Source organism: Equus asinus, chromosome 3, assembly GCF_041296235.1.
Source record: "Equus asinus isolate D_3611 breed Donkey chromosome 3, EquAss-T2T_v2, whole genome shotgun sequence".
In the NCBI taxonomy this organism is placed as follows: domain Eukaryota; kingdom Metazoa; phylum Chordata; class Mammalia; order Perissodactyla; family Equidae; genus Equus; species Equus asinus.
In genome coordinates this window covers 45339146-45361024 of record NC_091792.1, presented here as the reverse complement: position 1 = coordinate 45361024, position 21879 = coordinate 45339146, and the positions used below count along the sequence as shown (strand labels likewise).

Genomic DNA, 21879 nt, shown 5'->3' with positions numbered 1-21879 from the left:
TGGGTTATATTTCATCTGTTCTTCTACATACATTTTTCTGAGGCTTAGTGATGCCAATTGATGTACTTGACTACCAGCGAATGAGTGGAAATTCTAAGACTTGAACCCAAGCCTTCAGTGTCAAGTCAGTGCTCCTCCACCACTCTCCACTGCCCCATAATTTAATACCCCTAACACTGCCCTGGACAGGAGTATTCACAGGCAGACAAGCATATGGGAGGAAAAAAGAAGAGAGAAAAAGCTACTTGAGGGTCGCAAGTAGAGAAGGAAGCTGGCTCTCTCATTCTCTCCCACTTTACCATTTAAAGTCAAAAGGAAAACAGAGGACAGAAAGCACATTTAGATGTGGCAGGAAAAAAAATGAAACTAAATATTACTTTAGCCTAATTTAAGGCAGCTGTATAATCTATATGTTAGGAGGCAGAAAAACAGTTCAAATGACAGAAAAGAGGTAGTATATGGATTAAACAAGAACATGTGTTTAAATATTTAAAGACTATCAAAATCTTAATATGGGAAAGCCAGTAATAAAAATGAAAATAAATGAAATGAAGTTAATATATCTTTCTTTCCTAAGAGACTAGAATAAGGAAATGTACAAAAAGAAACTCTTAGTATTGGAAGCTCTAGAATGCAATCTCTCAGTGAGGAAAAAACTCCGCAGACTAGTCCACGAAGGTTATAAAAGTGCACATTTACCTATCACAGATTTTACAATGCCATCATGCATATGTCTAGAAAATAGATCAATAACTTAAATCAACTGCTTTTAAACTGTTATTAAAAATTCTTCTCTAAAAACAATTATAAATATCAAAGCCTGATGAAGTCTAGCATGCACACTAAGAATTATTAACATCCAAAAACAGGCTTTTGAAAGCAAGTTATGATCAAGCAATTGATCCCAACCTTCTGTTCCTCAACAAGCTATTATTTCAGCTCTTACTCTGGTCAGGTACTTATTCTTGGATCCTTGCTTCTCTCTTTGGCAACATACTTAAGAATTTAAATAATTACTAGGCTTTATGGAGCAGTAAATTCCATACAATGCTCAAAAAAACCTTTCTAATTTATTTTTCAACAAATATTTGTAAATGGCAGTTGAAAGTACGGCTGTTTTTATTTAAAAACTACCACAGACCAGAGTCCCAGTCTGAGAGGCAGTTTAAATGGAACACTACTTCAAAAGCAAAATTCATTATGATGCATGTGCCAAGCGAAATTAGAAATCCACTAATGCTAATTGGATACATTCTGAAAGCATTAAACTTCTGAAGATATTTTTATGAACCCTTCACAATTCCTATTAACACCCATGCATGGCTGCACTTTGGATGTACCCACAATTTGACACAATATAGGTTATTACGCTTAATAACATTCGCTCTCTCAGGGTGACAGCATAATCTAAAGAAACGAGAAAAGATACAGTGTGAAAACACTACTTCTGAAAGGAAGGGAAAATGATACATGAAAAGTCTTTAAGAGTACAAATAGAGGAAACATAGCTTTGTTTTTTCAAATATAAGAATGATAGAGCTAGATGGTCAACATGAAAACCTAATACACATAAAAAACACAACTTAGCCTATGGAAAACATAAAAAATGTCACAAACGGTTTTGCAGATAAATTCAAGGAGAGATATCAATCAATAGATTGCATTTCTATAGTGGTTAGTGAACAAGTCTAGGGCATTTGGGCAACAGCCGCTAGTTGGTAAGATCAAAGGAACTGAAGAGAACCCAGTTAGTTCACATGCTATCTCTTGGCACCTTTGTCAGAAGCAGAACGTGGGGCTTCCTGGAAGAAGGGTCCAACGAGCAACACCAATATTCTTACAAATCAAACCGATAGCAGAGCAGAAAGAAAAACCCCACCGGTTTTGCATATGTGGATATAAACATAAGGCGCTGACAGAAAAGGAAAGGAGGGTCTCTAATTCCCTGCCATAATGCTACAGATGGCGACTAACCAAACGCGAGTCTCTAAAATCACTGAGGTTTCACACATGGTTTAAGACAACCTAGAAAGATAGTACCATACAAGGAGGGCATTGTTCTTATTCTAAGGTCACTGATGTACGGACCTCTGAAATGATAAGCAAGTACACACTATTCATCACAACTGTGAAAATAAAATATTATGACATTCCTTACAGAGACAAAAGCAACTTCATAGCTTCATTCCAGGAATATCCCGGTGAGGGGTGGTGTCTGACCACAAAGCAGGGCAGGGTTAGGAATGTTTGGGTACAAATGCGTACACTGGGTTGGCCTTCCCAGCTTCAGATCGCCCCCTCCTCATCTCTTCTCCCTCCCCATTCTGGGGGGTTATGAGGACAACTGCTTCACTACTGAGCTTTTCTTCCCATTTCACACAAATATCTTCAGACTGTTTAGCCTGTGTCTGACGTATGCTTAGTCTTCACAGAGGAGATGCTCAAGGCCAAAGATAACATGCAGTACCTTCTGTTCCACCTCCCAAAAAATACTTGTTGGGTGACAAGGTAGGTAACAAGCCAAATTCTAATTTTCTTAATGCAATGAGGACTTTCTCTATTGCACAAGATACAATATGTTTCCAATGCAAAACATCTATTTTTGCACATCTGCCCAATAGCAGCTCAATTAAAAACAGGCCCATCAGATTGACACAGTTTCCTTAACTGCTCAGTTCCTGTCATGCTGTGGATAGCAGAAAAGCACTTAACGGCAGCCACAAGGCAATTTTCCAGTAAGACTTGTTAATCTTTATGCAGCCATCTTCATGCAGCCATCACAGTGAACTTAACGACAAATCAGTTAAAATAAATTACTTTCAGGAACTTGTAAGGATCAGATAAAAAGCAAACCATATGTGACATCTCTTCAGTCCTCCCCGTGACAGCATATAATTGTCACCATCTGTGCTCTTTATTCTATTTGCCTGGCCTCTCTGCCCTCACTCACCCCCAGATCCACTCTTTGCCCTTCTCTGTCTTGCGCGGGCCTCAGGAGGCTGACCTCTGTGGACTAGACGACTGGGTCTGCATCAGTATGACCCTGCTCTCTGGCTTTCAGAGGGGCTTAGCCAATGGGAGGTGACAGAAGAGCTCAGAGGCTGGAGGAGAGAGATGTCAGGGGTTATCCCCTATCCTGCTCAGTGCTCCTGCAGCCAGGCAGGCCCTCTTCCAGCTCCAGCTCTCCACAGCTGCGGTGGCACTGCTCCCTTTCTTTACTCCTTTAGGCCCAGGTGTGCTCATAGCTTCCAGCTGCTGCTCATAGCCAGTCCTTCACCAGCCCTTGTTGGTTCCAGTAACCCTGGCTGCATCTCTCTGAACAATCCCTTAATTACACTTGCTTCAGTATAAACACCTGTTGCTGGCTGACACACTGCCAGCAGCCAGAGGCTCCAAGCTGGGATCACTTACATGGACGGTGTGGACCAGATCCGCCAGCAGGCACTGCCTCAGCTTCTCATCACTGCTGGTCCCATGAAGCACCAGATCAGGCATGTACGTGGGGCAATAACCCGCCAGAAGTGAGCGGCCAAAGTTTCTCACATTTGGGTTGCTGATGCTCTGAGATCTAAAACAATATCGACCCATTAGAATACACAATTAAAAACGTACTTCCTTCTTGCGTTACAAGTGGAACAAAAACAAGTAAGAAAAATAGATTCAGGGTGTCCATTTCAGCAATCCTTCAGTAAGTGGATCATTGGTGTGGGAAAAGGAAGGGGGTTGGAAGAGAAAAAGGCATTTTTTCTTTAACGGAAGGGCAAAAAAACGCCAGTATTTTGATGCCTGGTTATGAGTTTGTTCTTGTACCTCCTATCGAATATCCACCAGGCAGTCTGTGTCAAGAGAGTGAAGAAGGAGAGTCTACTGATGGGGAGATCTTGCCAAAAGGGTGGCTTTAGGAACTCGACACATCTGCACAGGGTGGTGCCCACAAGAGTGCAGAAGAACAGAAGAAATCTCTAATTACTGCTTTCAGTCATCACACGCCAAATAATCGACCTGATGGAGTGTTAAGGAAGAGGTGTTGTTTCCCGACCACTTCCCACTGCTCTGAGCGGCAGGAGAGAAGCCGCACGGGGAGGTAATCCACCACCTCCGAAGCAGCACATCTGCTTCATTTAACTTCCCTACAGATGACAGAAAATTAAACTCCCTGCTCCCCACCACCACCTCCACCACATCCCTTAGCTTCCCCAAATTGTCACAATGGTTACAAAAGCAACCACTTGCATCCTCGCTCAGATGCACTAAGCCAATGATCATCCATGGAGAACGGGCAGGCTGGAAACCATTTTTATCAGTTTGATAACACTTCTAATACTATGAGAAAAAACCCCATATGTGTAAAACAGCCAGCAGCAGCTAATGTGATCATGGGTGTCGGGTCAGGAGATCAGTATTTGAACCCAGTTCCCTCTGCTTCCCAGACTGCTAGTGTTACCTTGGCAGAGGCAGCTCCACTTCCAAGGACCCTTCAGGCCGGTCACTGCTGTGACCCAGATCCAGCGTGGCTGAAGCACATGCTTCGTCGTCGCTGTCTCCGAGAGCGCTATCTGAGCTTTCGTTTCTGGGAATGTCTCCTTCAATCCTGAAGTCAGCCTTCCTGTCGGCATCCCCACAGGGGACATCTGCCTCAACTGAGAAGTCCGAGTCCTGCTGGACACACCTGCTCGGAACAGGCTCTACCAGAGATCCTTCCGCAACCTTCAGATACAAACCTCTCGTTTTCTCCAGCGTTCTCTGTCCAGCTCCTGCCGCACTGTCATTAGGAGCTAACAAGTGGACAGATCGGTCAAGTAGCCCAGCAGCATCTGCTGTGACCTTGGTTCTGATGCCTCTGTCCTCAGCAAAACCCCAGTCACATGCACTTTCGCCCCCTTCAGAAGATTGATTCTGAGGACAGCAGACATTCTTTTGGAAGCCAGGCATGAAGGAGCACCGAGAAACCTGCTGGTCCTGAGCCACGTGAGCAGCCCCGCTGGGCTCAGCAGAGGGACAACTGGCTGACTCTGGATATTGTCTACAGCCCTTTAGCCGTTCCTCCATTTTTTTTGTGCGGCTTTCAAAGTCAGACTCTGGAGACAAGGAGCTTCCAATTTGGAAGGTGACCTTTTCTAAGGGAGGCTTCTCCCGGGAATGTCTGTCAGGGCAAGGCCAGGCCGCTGACCGGTCTGGTAGTTTCTTAGGCATCTCCCCTTTCAACTCCTCAATGACAGTCTGTTGGCCCATCTGCAGTCCTGCCCCCAAACCTTCACAGCTGGAGAATCTTGAAGAGCCATCTCGTGGTGCCTCTTTTTTACTTTCTTCATCCCCACCAGAAGCATCCTGAGGTTTCCAAGAGCTGTCCAGTGCTGTCTCTTGGTATCCCATGCTGCCGACCTCAGAACTCTTGTTTCCTTCTTTGTCAGGTTTGGGACACAGCTCTCTAATGTCCACGCCCTCTGGGACCCCAGCCAACCCCTCCGTCCCGGGGCTCCTGCCCTCGGCCATCGTCGTGGGTGGCAGGATGGGGGGAAGGAGAGCAGGTTCACTTCTCACCGTAACTACCACGTACTCAGACTCCTCCACCTCGCCCCTCTCCAGAGCTGTTGTGATGTTGCTCCCGTTTACCACTTGGTCACCTTCACCATGATTCCCACTCCAGGTCAGCTGGTTCTCTTGCAGCTCAGAGCAACGGAGAAAGTAGGTCAGGACATAAAGTATGCGCTGGACCAAATCCTTCTGCTTCCCCACCACCACAGTGCGAGTCAGCCTCACTGGAGAGCCGATAGCTCCATAAAGATCGCCTGTAGAGCAAAGGGGACACAAAGACAAAGTCGTCTCGGGTGAGCATGTCATGGACATGTCAGCCTTTACAAGAGAAAAACAATGACCTATCCCCAAACTGGAATTGCTTCCTCACACACCTGACTGAGGCAAAGAGGTAATTCCTAGTAATGACTGTGTGTTGGTTTTGCCTCTACAATGGAAAGTGTGCCTGGAAGGCCAGGCACAGGATGTGGCCCACTGCTCTTAGTGCATGGGTACAGTGCTGGTGTACACAGCGCCCTGCTGTGCTTGTTAGGTCTTTCCACGAAGCTTACTGGGCTGGCCAGCTCCCAGCTCCCCAAGGAAGGCTAAAGCCAGAGCCCTGAATACGTGACCAAGTCAAATACTGTATCTTGGAAACTAGAATGATGAGATTTTCTTAGAAGAATCCCAGGACAATAGGCCTTGGAGTGAAATCCAAATTCAGGATGTCTGAACAGAAGTACAGGGAATCAATTCAAAACAGTTAATGAAATGGCCTGCTCAGAATTCGCCCAATATACACACATGCACCAAGTAGAATCAATTTGATCAAGGAGAAGAAAACCCCTTAGTCATGAATAATAAATCTGAATATTTTCTTTCTATTACTTCACATGAAAATAATTCTACTGGAAAAAAATATGTCCCATAAATTATATCCTGAAAAGCTGATTAAAAACTGGCTAATGAACCATGAACATTTAGCTTAAAGGTGGAAGAAGGGCAAACGTGTCAATGAACCCAGAAGTATGAGCTTTTCATCAAAAGTATTTGTCAAGTGCCTAACTATTAAAATTACTGCATTTAATAGGTTGTACACTTGACACTTTGATAATAATATTGACAACTACAACAAAAAGCCAACTTTTACTGACTCTGCAGGCACAATGCTAAGTGTTTTTACATGGATTTATCTCATGTATATCTCTGTTTAACCAACCCTGAGTTAGAAACCACCACGGGAATAATCAGAATGTTGGAATAAATCAAAACTTGAAAAGATACTAAATAAAGGAGAGGCGATACATGGTAATAATTATAAATAAGAACTCAGGAAGTTAGAACGCATCTGAGGAATGCATCCAGACAGAGAAGGGAAGGCATTTATAAGGGCATATACTAGATAAAACTAATTAAATGGATAGATTAAGACTGGAGAAAGTTATGGGAACCACCAGGAAGTCCCTCGTCTGGAGAGTATTCCCTGGTGAAAGGCTACTGGTCCTAAGAAAGTTTAAAGGGTAGGACAGAGACGATACTAAACAATCCTCTTATAAAAAGACTAGGTTACTTGCTAAGAGAGCTTTATCTCTGAGGCTGTTGCAACTGACTGAGAAATCATCCAAGAATTCAAAAGAATAACTCAGAACTGTGGTCTGATGGTAGGACAAGTACTTCTGCTTGAGAAAAGCTTCCTGACCAAGAGCCCATTACGGCCCCTTCCCTGTGATTCCACCGCCCACTGCTGCAGGAGATCACAGTCACTTCAGGACTTCATGGGACACTTTTGTTAAATCAGTCCCAATGTTAAGAAAGAAGATAAGTACGACATATCCCAACTCTGGTACAAAAAAACCACAGAAGAAAGGCCACTCAGAATGACAATATTATTTTTTAGCAATGCATTTAATTTTTGGTATTGCATGTTTTAACAATTAAGGCATAAGTGGGAAAAAAGTAAAACAAAGGAAGGTTATTAAAAGTAAAATTTATAATAATTTAAACCATATAAAGAAGGGAAAGCAATGTGGGTGGAAACAGTGCTATTACTTTTAAGGCCAAACTTCATAAAATAATAGACCTGTAATACTAAAGAGTTACTGGATCTTGAAGGCAATTTTTTGAGTCCTGGACTGACAAAGCCACTGATTTTAGAGTAGATTCCTTTGTTTACATGAGCATAATTTTACAAAATGAAGAAGAGGTTGCACAACAATGTGACTAACAGTACTGAAGTGTACACTTAGAAATGGGTAAGAGCATAAATGTTATGTGCTGTGCTTTTTTACCACAATTTAAAATACAAACAAGTTTAAGAAAAAGAGAGACAATGGGAGAAAGACAGAAGGAAAAAAGGAAGGGGTAAAAAGATTGTGTGCAGGTGAAACAGAGAGAGAGGGCATGGGGCAGCAGGAAGGGGTGCAGGGCAAGGTGAGAGGAGAGACCATAAGGAAAAGGAGACAGAGGGACCCAGAGAGACAAGGCAGCAGAGGACAGAGCAAGGGGACTGTGGAAGGGGGAGGGGAAGATCAGAGGGAAGAGGAAAGGAGAGAGAAAAAGAGATGAGGAGTATAATGGTAGAGAATTGGAGAGAAGCAAAAAGAGGGTGAAGAAGAGATGAGAAAAGCAGAGAGGGTAAAACACACAAAGGAAAAGAAAAAATATCAAGGGAAACAATGAAAAGACAGAAACAGAAACTAGAAAGAGAGGGCGGAGAATAGAAAAGTGGGGAGAGGGGCCGGCCCTGTGGCTGAGTGGTTAAATTTGCACGCTCCGCTACGGTGGCCCAGGGTTTCTCTGGTTCGGATCCTGGGTGCGGACATGCACCACTCATCAGGCCACAGTGAGGTGGTATCCCACATACTACAACCAGAGGGACCTACAACTAAAATATACAACTATGTACTGGGGGAATTTTGGGGGAAAAAGCAGAAAGGAAAAAAAAAAAGATTGGCAACAGTTGTTAGCTCAGCTGCCAATCTTAAAAAAAAAAAAGTGGGGAGAGACTGAGGTGAGAAGCTGAGAGGACTGAGGAGCCATGTAAAGAGGGGATGGCAAAAGGAGGAAGGCTGAGAGAGGTGGGGGGACATGGAAATGGTGGGAGAAACAGAGAAAATGAAAAAGGAGACAAGGAGAGAAACTGAGTAGTATACATTCTAATAAAATGACATGCTATGAACTCCCCTTTGAGCAGTGTGTCCAGAATCCTACACATTGTAATTTACTGTACCTTTGTTATCATTTAGTTCAAACTATTTTCTAATTTCTCCTGTGAAGCATTGTTTGGCTTGTGGGTTATTTAAATGTGGCTGTTCAACTTCTGAGCAGGGGGAGATTTTCACCTTTCATCATTTTATTTATTTGTAGTCTAATTCCACTGCATTCTGAGAAATATAATTTAAACTTTTAAAGAAAAAAATAAAGAAGAAACTTCAGATTTTTCTGCTTACATTAATCTAAACCAACGATCTCAAACCTTTTTTGAGAAAATCTGCTTTTCATTTCCACAAATCCTTTAGGTCACTAGGGTCAAAGAGAGACCCACATGGAGCTCCTTCAACCAGTGGTGAGAGAGTGGCTTTCAAACTTCATATACTCATTCCAAGAAAGACATACATTTTATACTGCAACCTCACACACCCTCTGAAACAAACATTGTACAAAACATATATGTCTCGCTCTGATATTTTCTACTCTATTGTACCCTTTAAATGCTCTTCTGACCCACTAAATTGCTGCCACTCCCCACTAACGGGTCGTTATCCATACTTTGGAGAACTCCTGTATACTGTATAGAACGCTTGTTAGGCAGAGGCGGGGATGGCTAAGCTCCTGAACAGCAAGCCAGTGAGAGTGTGAAAGGGTTTCTTGCTTCTAGCTTCTCTCCTCCTTTCCCTGGGAATGCTGAGAAGCCAGGCCAAAGTGGCCACGGCAGTGGTACCTGCCCTGGCAAGCTCTCAGATATGCCTTTGAAATAATTCAAGATGGAATCTTTTCTATTACTTAGGAACCTGGATTAAAATTACTCTGCATCAGTGTATATTCGCAGCAATGTACACTTTCCTGTTTACTGTGACTTGGTAAATATTTAATGAAAATAATATTAATAATTGGAAATAAGAATCTCCCCAGTCACATTATTGAAGGCCCTCAATGTTCTGTAAAATGGAAACTCAGCCATCATTTACACTTGGCTTTACAAAGCTATCACGTGACTCTGCACCAGGGCCTCATCCCTCCTCACACCACTCTTGTCAACAGCCAGACTGCTGCTGGATGGGAGGAGGGCAGGATTAGAGACTCGAAATAACACATGATCTCCTGTGAAAAAGGACTGTGAGCCCACAGGAAGGGACTTCACCTTGTTAGGCTGAACACAGGGAATTAACGGCTCTCAATTAGCTAAATTTCAAATGAGAAGCATGTCTAATTATAAATACATTTACCTAATTAAATGCACACTGCTTAATTAGCATTGTTTTTAAATGGGTGACCCAACAGCATGAAACGCCATGTTTCCTTAATATCCAGCTCCTTTCCCTTTGCCACTGAATGATACTACCTTTTTTTAAGACTATTGTTCCAAAACAAGAACAATAATGCTCTGTCCTCCCCGGAAGAACTGTATGACGGAGTGCGTTAGGAATGCTCTGAGTTTTTCCTGACCTCAGTACTGATCAGTTGTATTAAGTCCTTTTCTAACATCTATAAATTCTTTAGTTAATCCATTTAACATGCACCTATTATTTCCCTAGCTGTGAGACATGTATTGTCTTTCTTACATCTCATGACCGGGGGACAAGGGCAAGACATCTTTATTATCTGCAAAGCGAGGCCAATAGTAACAGGTTCGCAATGAAAATCTAATTAATTAACACGTGTAAAAAACACTAAAAACAGTGCTTGGTTCATAGTGACAGCTTTCATTACTCTTATTATAACATGCTGTTTTCTAAGATTAGAGCATTTTCCCCCAGTCTACATTTCTTTTTCTAGAAAATGCCATTTTAACATTTCCTCAAGTATGTGTTCCTTGAAAATTCCCTTGATCCCCTCACTTTTTCTCTCAGTGCCCTGCCAATCTTAACGTTTTCATCAGCAGCATGGATAACAAAGGTGCTTTACATATAACTAATTTAATTCCCACAGCAACCACGAACTATTACCACCCCATTTTACAGATAAAGAAACCAAGGCACAGAGAGGTTAAGTCACTTGCCCACGGAGCCTGGATTTGATCCAGGCAGTCTGGCTCTGGTGCCCACGCTCTTAACCTCTGCACTACACTGTCTCCTCCCTGCATCCTTCTGCACACTCCTATCAAAGGAGTAATCAGGATGTTTTGAAGTCATCTGAATACAAGTCTGCCTCCTCCATTAGGCAGTGAGCTTCCTGAGGTTAAGCAGCATGTTACTCAACTCCGCATCTCTGGCATCTAGCACAGGCTCTGGAAGACGGTGAGTGTGCAAGTCCTACTTAGCCACTCTAAATGTTTGGTGAGTGAGAGGTCCAGAGTATTCCTCTCTTCCACGTGAACCCAAATTCGCAAGATTGGTCTCACAAGTCCCAAACTCTGTAACCAACTATGCCAAAGCATTAGATTCCTATACCATGTTGAATCACAAAGCTTTGAGGAAATAAATGCCACCAACCAACAGCTAGGAAGCAAGGTTTCTGACTTAAGCTATTAAAAAGGTGGTGAAAGTGTAGTGTGTTACTTTCTTTTCTCTCTTATTTTTCTCCTATCCAGTCCATCCTCTAGTGCAGTGGTCCTCAGCCAGGGGGTGTCTTGCCCCCCAGGGGACACTCAGTAATTTCTGGAGATATTTTTGATCATCACAACTTTGGAGGGGGTTTTTCACTGGTAGCTAGTGACGAGGCCAGTGACGCCACTAAACATCCTATGATGCACAAGACAGCTCCCCCAATGACCCACCCAACAGAGAATTATCTGGCCCAAATGTCAATAATGCTGAGGTTAAGAAACCCTGTTCCAGGGTGAACTGTCACTCTGGTACGGGGCAACAAAGTCTACCTACGCTGCTTTAAAAGAGTAGAACAAAGCTGCTGGCATGGGGAAGGAGAGGAAGGTGATGGTCTTACAATTAGAATCTGTGGGCCAATCTTCTATTCCCTGTCTGGCCAATGACACCCCCTGAATTGCCCAGTTGAAGAGCGAATATCAACTAAAAATGCTAGCATGTTTCCTGTTCCATCCCATATAACCTGCAAATAGTCAAATTAGGTACTAACCCAGCTGCGCCCAGAGAGGATTATATGGATGTGTTTTGGCCAGTGTGTTCACTGACTGAGAGGTGCGTTTCTCTGAGAAGGCTTTAATGGGAGGGTGATCAACAGGCATGACAGTCGGTACCCAGGCCAGGTGGTAGGTTAACACTGCAGTCAGCAAGGCAGCAAAAAACCTTGGAGAAAGGGAAGAAAACACAACCAGATGAATCAATGCAGGGAGAGGCATGTCATGTACACACATACACTGGCCCTGGAATTTGCATACAAGGCTCCAGAAAGTTGAAGCTTACTGGTTTTTGTTGACCTGTTCTATCAGAAGTGTAAACTCCTTGAGAAAGCGCTGGCAGAGCTGGGTTTTTTCCAAAGTGCTGGACATCATGGTAAGCCATACGGGTTCAGCTATCCTTGGAACAGAGTATAAGTTCCAGATAGTCCCTCTATAGAAAAGAGAAGGGATACACAAAACTGTCACAAATATTATTTTGGATAATCTTTATACAAAGGAATAAAGAAGAAAACAATAATCTGGATCTATGTAGCCTTAAGGGATTCAAGCAGTATATAAAACAGGGGTCAGCAAACTATGATCCACAGACCAAATCTGACCGTCAACTTTCTGTAAATAAAGTTTTATTGGAACACGGCCATGCTCATTTCTTTATAAATTATCTGTTGCCACTTTAGCACAATGGCAAAGTTGAGTAGCTGTGACAGAGACCCTTTCCAGAAAAAGTATGCCAAGCCTTGATATAAAATATTCATTTTTTTTTTTTGAGGAAGATTAGCCCTGAGCTAACTACTGCCAATCCTCCTCTTTTTGCTGAGGAAGACTGCCCCTGAGCTAACATCCATGCCCATCGTCCTCTACTTTATGCATGGGATGCCTACCACAGCATGGCTTTTGCCAAGCGGTGCCATGTCCACACCCGGGATCTGAACCGACGAACCCTGGGCCGCCAAGAAGCGGAACACATGAACTTAACCATTGCGCCACCGGGCCTAATTCATTTTTAAAACAATTTATTTTCACAATACCTTGCATCAGAACTTATGCTCATTTTTATAGTAAAGAAATAAAGGAAGAAAGAAATTATATGCTATACTAAAAATGTGACCAGAGGCAACTCAACTCTCCCACTTTCCAGTTAGGGCTTTAGTTCTCTAAACCAAAGCACTCTATTCATTTTAGATGAAAAAAACCATAAATGGCTCTTCTTCATTATACTATATACTAAGTTTTTATACGGATTAACAGAATCAAATTCTTAGAACTGTAAGGTATTAGAGACACTGACTAGTCTAATTCTACCACTTTACAAATGAAGAAACTGAGGCCTAGAGAAATTACGTTACTTGCGCAAGACATACAAATATTGAATGACAAGGTCAGGATGAGAATGCAGGTCTCCCGCCCTGGTGCCAAGGGCTCTGCTCCAAGCTACAGGACTCACAAGTGTTTTTCTAAAGAGCACACTAACTTAGCTTACGATCTCCACCGGTATGTCTGAATTTAAAACCATCTACTCTTCCTAAATCAAGATAGATGAGACATATTCTCACTTGGTTTTCAAGCTGTGTGCATAAAAGAACTATGATACAACAGAATTCCACCTTGGCAAAAAAAAAAAACCAGAGCATGTGCTGAGTTAGGCAGCCACGATCAGTTACGGTCACATAGAACTGGGATTCATTTACTAAAACTAAGGTCTCCAAATGCTAACGCTCTAATTTGTCACCACTGCTGGAGGGGTAGGTTGTTGACTTAAGAACAAGACCCCTCTATGTACAAAGTGAGGCTTTCTGGTTCTGTACTTTCAGATTCTTGACCTCTGAAAAATTGATACTTTCATTAAACTAGTGTCCAGACTCTGAAGCACACATCAGCTTCTGGACTGAGCACAGCAAAGCAACAGGCAAATCCAGCGTTGCCCACACCAACTATAGAAGGTTTGCTAATCATCAGATTGCCATCAAAAAACACAACTTCACACTATTTCTCAAACATACAACTTAGGTCTTAACAATCACCAGATAACGACCAATGTGTTACTTCAGTACTTTATACGTACCTATGGGTTCAAAAAAAGCTGGGGATTTTGCTCCAAGTAGATTATAGAGTTCACCATCATATACCTTAAGCATCACAAAAATGTTCTAATCTTCTAAGAACTGTAACATTTTTTTATCCCTCAGCTGCAGAGTAACAGTTTGACTCATTAGCTCAGGACTGCTCTGGAGTGGGATTCCATTCCCCACTGAGAAATTGGCTCTAAGGACTGGTGCAACAATCCCGGCTCAGCACGGTGGAAGAGAATCCCACCTGCTACCCCAAGCAGATTACCCTTCCACCCAGACATTAGGAGCAAAGACTCTAGAAAACCAGTCTCCAGAGTACAAAGACCATCAATTAGAAACTAACAATGAAGACACACTAGGGTGATTAAACAATTTAATGTCCAGACCTTAAGAGAGGACAGTGGGTATAAACTAGGACTGTCCAGGCAAACCAGAATGTGTATCTCCCTGGCGTGCAAACTCTCTCCATATATGCTTTGGATAAGCATCCTTGAACTCAAGTTTTCAAATCTGTAAAATGGGGTTAACAGTGCTTACTTTTAGGGCTTTTGTGAGGATGACATGAAATAACGAACAGGCTTATAAGACACACCTGGATATTAGTTTTCTCCATTGACCCTATTAAAAACAATCACATCAAGAACTGTCCATCAGGCAGTAGTGAGGATTACTTGGTGCTGGGTGACTTAAATTTTTTTGCTCCATTTGGTCTTAGTTTCCACCTTGAAGGAGCTGCTCAAGTGACTAATAACTGCCAGCTCCCCCATTCTTCAAGTCATGGTCTCTATGTATCCCTAGACCTATGGCTGCCGCTGCCACTGCTGCTCATGAATTTCCTGTTGGCTTTACCAAACTTTGCCAATTTACCTGAATTCTCCCAGAGCTTCCATCAGACGGCTGACATAAAACTGGACACGGAGACTTGATTCTGCAATCTTCCTACAGGAGATCATGGCCTTCATTGAAGAGAAAATAAGCCAAATTACTCTCTCAGAAGAAACTCCTTTATAACTATCTACTGGGCTTTATTAATAAAATACAATATTATAATCAAAACATTCAAGGTGGTAATGACTGAAGTCATCAGGAAGCAGTAATTTCCTTTCCTAAAACAATCTAGTATCTGATCTCTAATACCAACATGCTAAGGATCTATCACTGACACAGGTGACTTAAGTTCTCTAGGAAAGCGATTTGATACATAAACAAAGAGACTCTACCATCTGTAAAGCGCCGTAATTGCTTCTCTGACGCTGGATTATACTCTTATTACCTTTTCAATTGCACTCTTCAGCCTGTTCATGTGAGATTCAAACAGGGGGAAATGAGAAAAAAAGAAGTCCTGGAAATTCCTTTGTGCTTCCTCTTTCTCACATAGGGCAAAGATGATGCTTATGGCAATTTTCTTCCTCCGAACTATGGCCGGATTAGAACTACAGGTTTCTTCAGCCAGGCTGAATGTCTCATCAGTTGACCTGGAGGAAAAATAAGTTTGAAAAATTGCCATGCATCAATGAATCACACGGAAGATAAACTGTAATGCCAGGGGACAACATTCAGACAGCTGGTCCCGAACACTCAGAGTCTTAACCAAGAGTTTATCTGCCTCTAATTCATTGTCTTCTATAATCTTCTGTCATAAAAAATAAAAATATCAGCTTGCCAGACAGTATTTTCCTAACATGGAAAGAAACTTAAATGAAAACTGAAAGTAATTTCAAATGTGCCCATTAGACTCTTGTCGTTTTCCCTTGGACTATTTTGCATCAGATTGGTAGTATTTAGGAAGGGGTGTGAAATACCTGTTCACTCAAAACACAGGCCTTTCATTTTGGTTGACAGATACTAATAGATAAGAATGTCAAAGGAGACTGATCCTATGCGGTATTCTGTTGAACCAAGGCATCATGTTTGAATATTTACTGGTAGTTGAGGCTTACTTTCCTAAGGCCATAAAAACCATTAGATGAAGTTACTCCTGTAGATGTTCAGATTAAGCCATGCGACTGATTAAGCTCTCTGGGAAATACTGCAAGCAGAAAGATCCACCTCTCTTCTGGTAAAGCCAAATTCTCAAAAGGCTTAAGATTCTTTCAAGACACTCTGCTTCTACGATAAGAGAATCATGAAGTCAATAACTTCTGAGTATATATCCAATCTTTCTTAAGGGGTAAAACACACAAATATGGCCCAACCATGTCTCTTATTTAACTATTCAAAAAACCAGCATAACTACCACACAGCTACCAACAGCAAGAGTGGAAATAAAAGAATTAACTTGTTTTTTTCTACAAAGACATCAAAGCAAAGGACATAACATTGCAAATGGAAGCGCCTAGCCTGATGGCACATAGTAGGTATGCAATAAATTTTCTCTTTCTCATTGACCCCACAAGTTAGTCTCGTATCTCTGCCAAATATGGGAGGATTCTGCTTCCTCCATTTTCTTTACTACAAATTGCAACATAACAATTACTTATGCTTAGCAGAATTCAAGGCAGCCTCCTACTCTTGGTCTTATTTAGTGCTCTACTCACAGTCCGTAATGTTCCTGTGATTTCAAACATATCCACATTTTTTTAAAAACATACATATATCAAAAGTTTTATGGTCAGGAAAGCTATTTTATTTTCAAAGGAAAGGAGACAGACATCTTATTCTAACTTCAGAAGGATATGTTATTTTTCTTTTGACTTTAAGCAAGATCCTGGAGATGTAGATGGGGTTGAAAAATCAGTAAGAGGAGCTCACTAACAGACACGCCACTGGAAGGATGTGATCTCCACATGCTATTGTAAATGCTGTGCATTATAATAAACCATCAACTGTTTTCTCTGAGGAATTCCTAGATGTTAGTCATCTGCTCGTCAGAAGAAAATTCTTGAGGATCTCTTAGAATTTTATTTAATTTCATACACTGCTCCCTCTTTTTTTCCAAAGCACTCGTACTATAACTTCGTTTTCCTGCACCAGTTTATTTCCATTCTTCTGAGCTTATATTATACCAATACTTTCTTGCAACCCTTTCTTCTTCGTCTATTATCTCCGATTTCTCTTCTTTTTCAAAAGTAAAATGACCATATCAGTCCATTCCTCTTTGGCCAACGTCGTCTTCAATAATCAAATTGCAGAAAAACCCTGAACCCTATGCAGATTTATGCATTATCTTAATCTCTACCCTACAAACAATAACCAACTCCACTTTAACACAGCAGAGAGTGCCACCTACTGAATTTCTGAAAAACTTCCACAGCTATAATAGCATGGTTAGCTCTTACTTCATTATATCTTTCTAGTGAATTCTAAAGCAACTGAGCTTCATTCTGTAGTCTTGGATCAATCACGCAACCTGGAATAAATCAGGTCATGTGGTATTGTAACGATATTTTAAAAATTATTCCACAATGAAAGGATGTTTTAAAAAATTTAAGTATGTACCCAAATACTTCATCATATTTTTACCCTCAAGCCAACAGGTAAGGTACACAGACCATTTTCCAAAAGTGGAGGCAGAGTGATTAATCGACTTGCTTCAGGAACAGAAAGCTTCTTAGTGACAAAGCTGGAGTTAGAACCCAGGTTTCTGTCCGCTAGTCTAGGCTCATTTCTTGGACACTGGAAACAACCATGGACTCTGCCCCCACGTCTGATCCATCTGCTATTGTTCATGCCATCAGATACATCACATCGGCTGGAGCACTGAGGGAAAACAGCTGGGAGTAATCAGATCAGCTGACAGGCCTTCAAGTTAAGGAAGGACCACCGCTACCCACTTAATTATTCTCCTTATAAAAAATCAAATAGAATTTTGTTAACATTTATGAATAAGTATTTACATACATTATGAGTACTTCACGATCATAAATAAAGCAAAAACTATGATTATGTAAGTACATCTCAAAGATCTATAATTAATATTAGGACTGCTTAGTTGAATGGTTTATGTCAGCTTTGAACTTATGCTGAATTTATGTATTACATCGGAACATATGAAATTGCCACTTTTGTAGGTCAAAGAACCATCCCACTGTATGGTTGGTTCAGTTTAACAATTCAAATCAAAAGCCTTTCTGGGACATTATCACTTGTGCCTTTAGGGTTTCCATAGCCTCTCTAAGGGATGAAATCTCTGCAACTTCTCTCCTATAGGCAGTAGTTCTGTACCAACTGGTAAATGCCCAAGCCTGACTCCCCACCCAGTAACCAAAGTTTACGACCTGGCACAGCAGGGGCCTTGCAGCATTGGCGTCAGTGTGGAACCAACTGTTAAGGATTGTAAATATCCTCCCTGACTATCTTTAACTCTCTCAGGAAGAAAGTTTTTGATTACTGTGACTTTTCTCTCAAGGCCAGAGGCAATCATATTTTTGATACCCATTGTTCTCCTGTCTAGCATAAGAAACTAATTTTCCCACTCACACATCTGCCAAAAGGGAGAGATCCACTGCGCTATCCTTTAAATGAAGGGATCTTCACAGGCACAGTGATCACTCAAAATGCCTGCTGCACTGACATTCTCCACGTTCCACAGGACTGAATCCAGGGCCAGCTTCACGGCATGCAACCCCGCTCATGCAGAGCCCTGCTCTCAGAAGGGCCAAGGTTTGGTTTAACGTTCTGTGTTTGCTACCTTGAATTCTTAATAATTTTATCTTTGAACTTGTGTTCTGTAAGTGAAGTCTGATGGGACAATGAAGCACGTATGTGAGCAGTAAAGACGTCAGGCAGCAGAGCATACGGTGGGCTCAGGTCCAAGGGCATGCAACCCAGACAATGAACAACTGGACTGGGGGTCAGGCATACCCCCACATGTCTGGGCAATCCAGGGTGCCATGTGGCCCCACGGCGGCAAGGCTGGGATCTGGGCCCAGCTTGGTGGTTGTGACAGCAGCAGCAGCATAAACAGCAGCAGAAGCAGCAGCTGTCACGGCCACAGGAGAGAGGAAGGACTTGGGCGGGGCCATGACCCACGGTGGGAGGCCAGCTTGTCCGTCCATCGTCAGAGACCATTCCTATGGAGTCTGTACAAATATTTAACTCTCCAACCTGAGCTCTAGGGCAGTAAATCATCACAAAGTAAGAGCCTACAGTGGACACTGCAATAAAGCATATCAGGGAGTTGGAATTCTTCAAAGAGTTTATAATCTCTGGTTTTGAAAACTGCAGCAACACTGCAAAGCAAATATCCACAGGCATAGAAATAGAAATGAAATATAAAGATGGTTGCATTGAACAGAAACAACCCCACTATTTTCACATGAAGCTTCAGACGAAGAAATTATTAATAAGGAATCCCATTTTAAAATTAATTTTTCCATATAATTGAAGATACACTGACAGAATGCATAAACAGGCATTTTGAATTATATACAACTCATGAAGATACTTTCTCTTTCTTGTAAGGCCTCAATAAGTTACAGGAAATGTCAGAGGAAACATTAAAATAGCCTTGTATAAATTTACATTTAAAATTAAATTCAGACTTACACAAAATGGATTTGTGTGAAGGATTAAATTTTTTTAGAAAAACTGTTCCACAAGAATCATCTGATCTAGATGTACCAAAATTTACATTTTGAAAGTTTATCAAAAATTTATCTCAATGTAGAAGGGAAGATCCAAGATGGCGCCATGAGTAGTCCTCTTTGTCTCTCCCCCTTCGAGTCTACAATTATTTGGACACTTATCGCTTGACAAAGGATATCCAGACAGCATCTCAGGACGTCTGAGATACCCACGCGACTATACATCGGAAGGCGGACGGGCTTTCCTCCGGGAGGATGTGGAAATAGGTGAAAACTCTCCGACCCCGACGAGCAGCCTAGTACCCGCAAGCGGCTTTCTTCCAACGGACGCTCCCAGAGGATCTACACACATCCAGGGCAGGAGCGAGCACACAAGAGAGGAGCGACGGTGGAAACAGGTGACCAGAACCCTACCTAAACCCCCCGCAATTACTCCTAAACACAGAGGGAAACTTTGGAGTTGCACACCTGAGCCCGCGGGGAGAGTCTCTCCCCGCCATTGGCAGGGAGACCCCGCCTGGTGCTCGCGGTGCCTGGAGGGTCCCAGAGAGAGTCGCTGAGGGTACGGAGGTCTCCCAGCTGCCGTTGCTCACCCTGTGGGAGTAGGGATTGCCAGAGATCTCGGAGAGGACGGGGGCTGGGGGAACTTTCAAAGACCGGCTCTGCGACCCGGACGGGAAGCGCCGGAGTTCCGCCCGGGCAGCAGACAAAACTCTCTGTCTGCCATTAGCAGAGGGGCCACGCTGAGCATTCACGGCTCCGGGAGAGGCCCGGAGAGAATCCCAGAGGGCGGGGCGACCCCCAGCTGCCGTTGCAGATCCCGTGGGACTAGGGATAATCAGAGATCTCGGAGAGGGCTGGGGCTGGGGGGAGTTCCAGAGACCCAGCTTCGTAGCCTAGGGGGAAACCCTACAGGCTCACAGCAGCCTTAGGGAAAGCCTCTGCACAGCACCAGTAGAAGGCACCCAGCCGCCAGCCACAAGGCTGGAAGACCCCAGGGCAAAAGCAGCATAGCTAGGTGAACTAACAACAGACTGTAGAAGATGCCAATAGCTCTCCTGCGACCCACAGAGGACAAGTGAGATTTTGTGGGTGCCGACAGCAACGGAGCGACAAATATAAGTGATCCCACCCCTGGCCGCTGGAAAAGCCCATAACACCGTTGCAGACCCCAAGGAGAGAGCACATCTAGGTGGGCTGCAACAGTAGGCTCCAGCAGCCTGAAGCCCCCCTGTGACGGCCCCCACGGCAGAGGAGGGAATCCAAAGGGCCACTGTGGCTACGAGGAGGGGCCCAGGCCCAGTTAGCAACTGCGGACAGGGTTCCTGGTTGGTGCAGTATAAACAGCTGCTCCCCCACCGCAGCAGCTGAAACAAGTGAAAGGAGCAACTAAACTCTATCTCCATGCGGAGGCACAAATCAACAACATCAAGCAATATGAAAAAATACATTAAATCTCCAGAACAGAAAGAAAGTAACAAATACACAGAAAATCCCAAAGAAAATGAGATATATAACCTAAATGATGATGACTTCAAAACAGCCATCATTAAAATTCTCAATGAGTTAAGAGAGAGTTCTGACCGACAACTCAACGAGTTCAGGAGCTATGTCACAAAAGAGTTTGATACGATAAAGAAGAACCAAACAGAAATATTGGAAATGAAGAACACAATACAGGAGATTAAGAAAAATCTAGATGCTCTGAACAGTAGGGCCGATAATATGGAGGAAAGAATTAGCAATTTGGAAGATGGCAATATAGAATTGCTGCAGGCAGAGGAGGAGAGAGATGCAAGACTAAAAAGAAATGAAGAAACTCTCTGAGAATTATCAGACACAATTAGGAGATGCAACGTAAGGATTATAGGTATACCAGAGGGAGAAGAGAAGGAGAAAGGGGCAGAAAGCCTATTCAAAGAAATAATGGCTGAGAACTTCCCAAATCTGGTGAGGGAGATGGATCTTCAGGTGACAGAAGCCAATAGATCTCCAAACTTTATCAATGCAAGAAGACCAACTCCACGCCATATAGTAGTGAAGCTAGCAAAAGTCAACGACAAGGAGAAAATACTAAGGACAGCCAGGCAAAAGAAACTAACCTACAAAGGAACCCCCATCAGGCTATCAGCAGATTTCTCAGCAGAAACTTTACAGGCTAGAAGAGAGTGGAATGATATATTCAAAAATCTGAAGGACAAAAATCTACAGCCGAGAATTCTCTACCCAGCGAAAATATCCTTCAAATACGATGGAGAAATAAAAACTTTCGCAGATAGACAAAAATTAAGGGAGTTCAACGCCACAAAACCCCCTCTTCAGGAAATCCTCAGGAAAACCCTCATTCCTGAAAAATCCAAAAAAGGAAAGGGGCTACAAAACCAAGAGCAGAGGAGATAAGTAGAAGGACAACAACAGAGAGTAGCAGCTCTACATCAGAACAGATTAAACCATGGGACGAGAAACAAAGGAAACTGAAGAAAACCGGAAAACAAGACACAAAATGGTAGTGGTA

At 42.7% G+C, this 21879-nt stretch overlaps 1 protein-coding gene across 5 annotated transcripts in view; it reads right to left on the bottom strand.

Moving 5' to 3' along the window:
• Window positions 1–21879, bottom strand: part of FNIP2 (folliculin interacting protein 2) — a 131993-nt gene that overhangs the window by 18804 nt on the left and 91310 nt on the right. For all 5 annotated transcript variants that reach the window (XR_011502000.1, XM_014829685.3, XM_070504991.1 and 2 more), the window contains 6 exons: window positions 15113–15314; window positions 14707–14795; window positions 12054–12200; window positions 11767–11936; window positions 4445–5789; window positions 3412–3568 (listed from right to left, as the gene is read on the bottom strand). Coding sequence is in view for 4 of the 5 variants with exons in the window: in XM_014829685.3 (XP_014685171.3) it covers window positions 3412–3568; window positions 4445–5789; window positions 11767–11936; window positions 12054–12200; window positions 14707–14795; window positions 15113–15314 (2110 nt within the window). In the remaining variant the exon portion in view is untranslated. The remainder of the gene's footprint in view (window positions 1–3411; window positions 3569–4444; window positions 5790–11766; window positions 11937–12053; window positions 12201–14706; window positions 14796–15112; window positions 15315–21879) is intronic.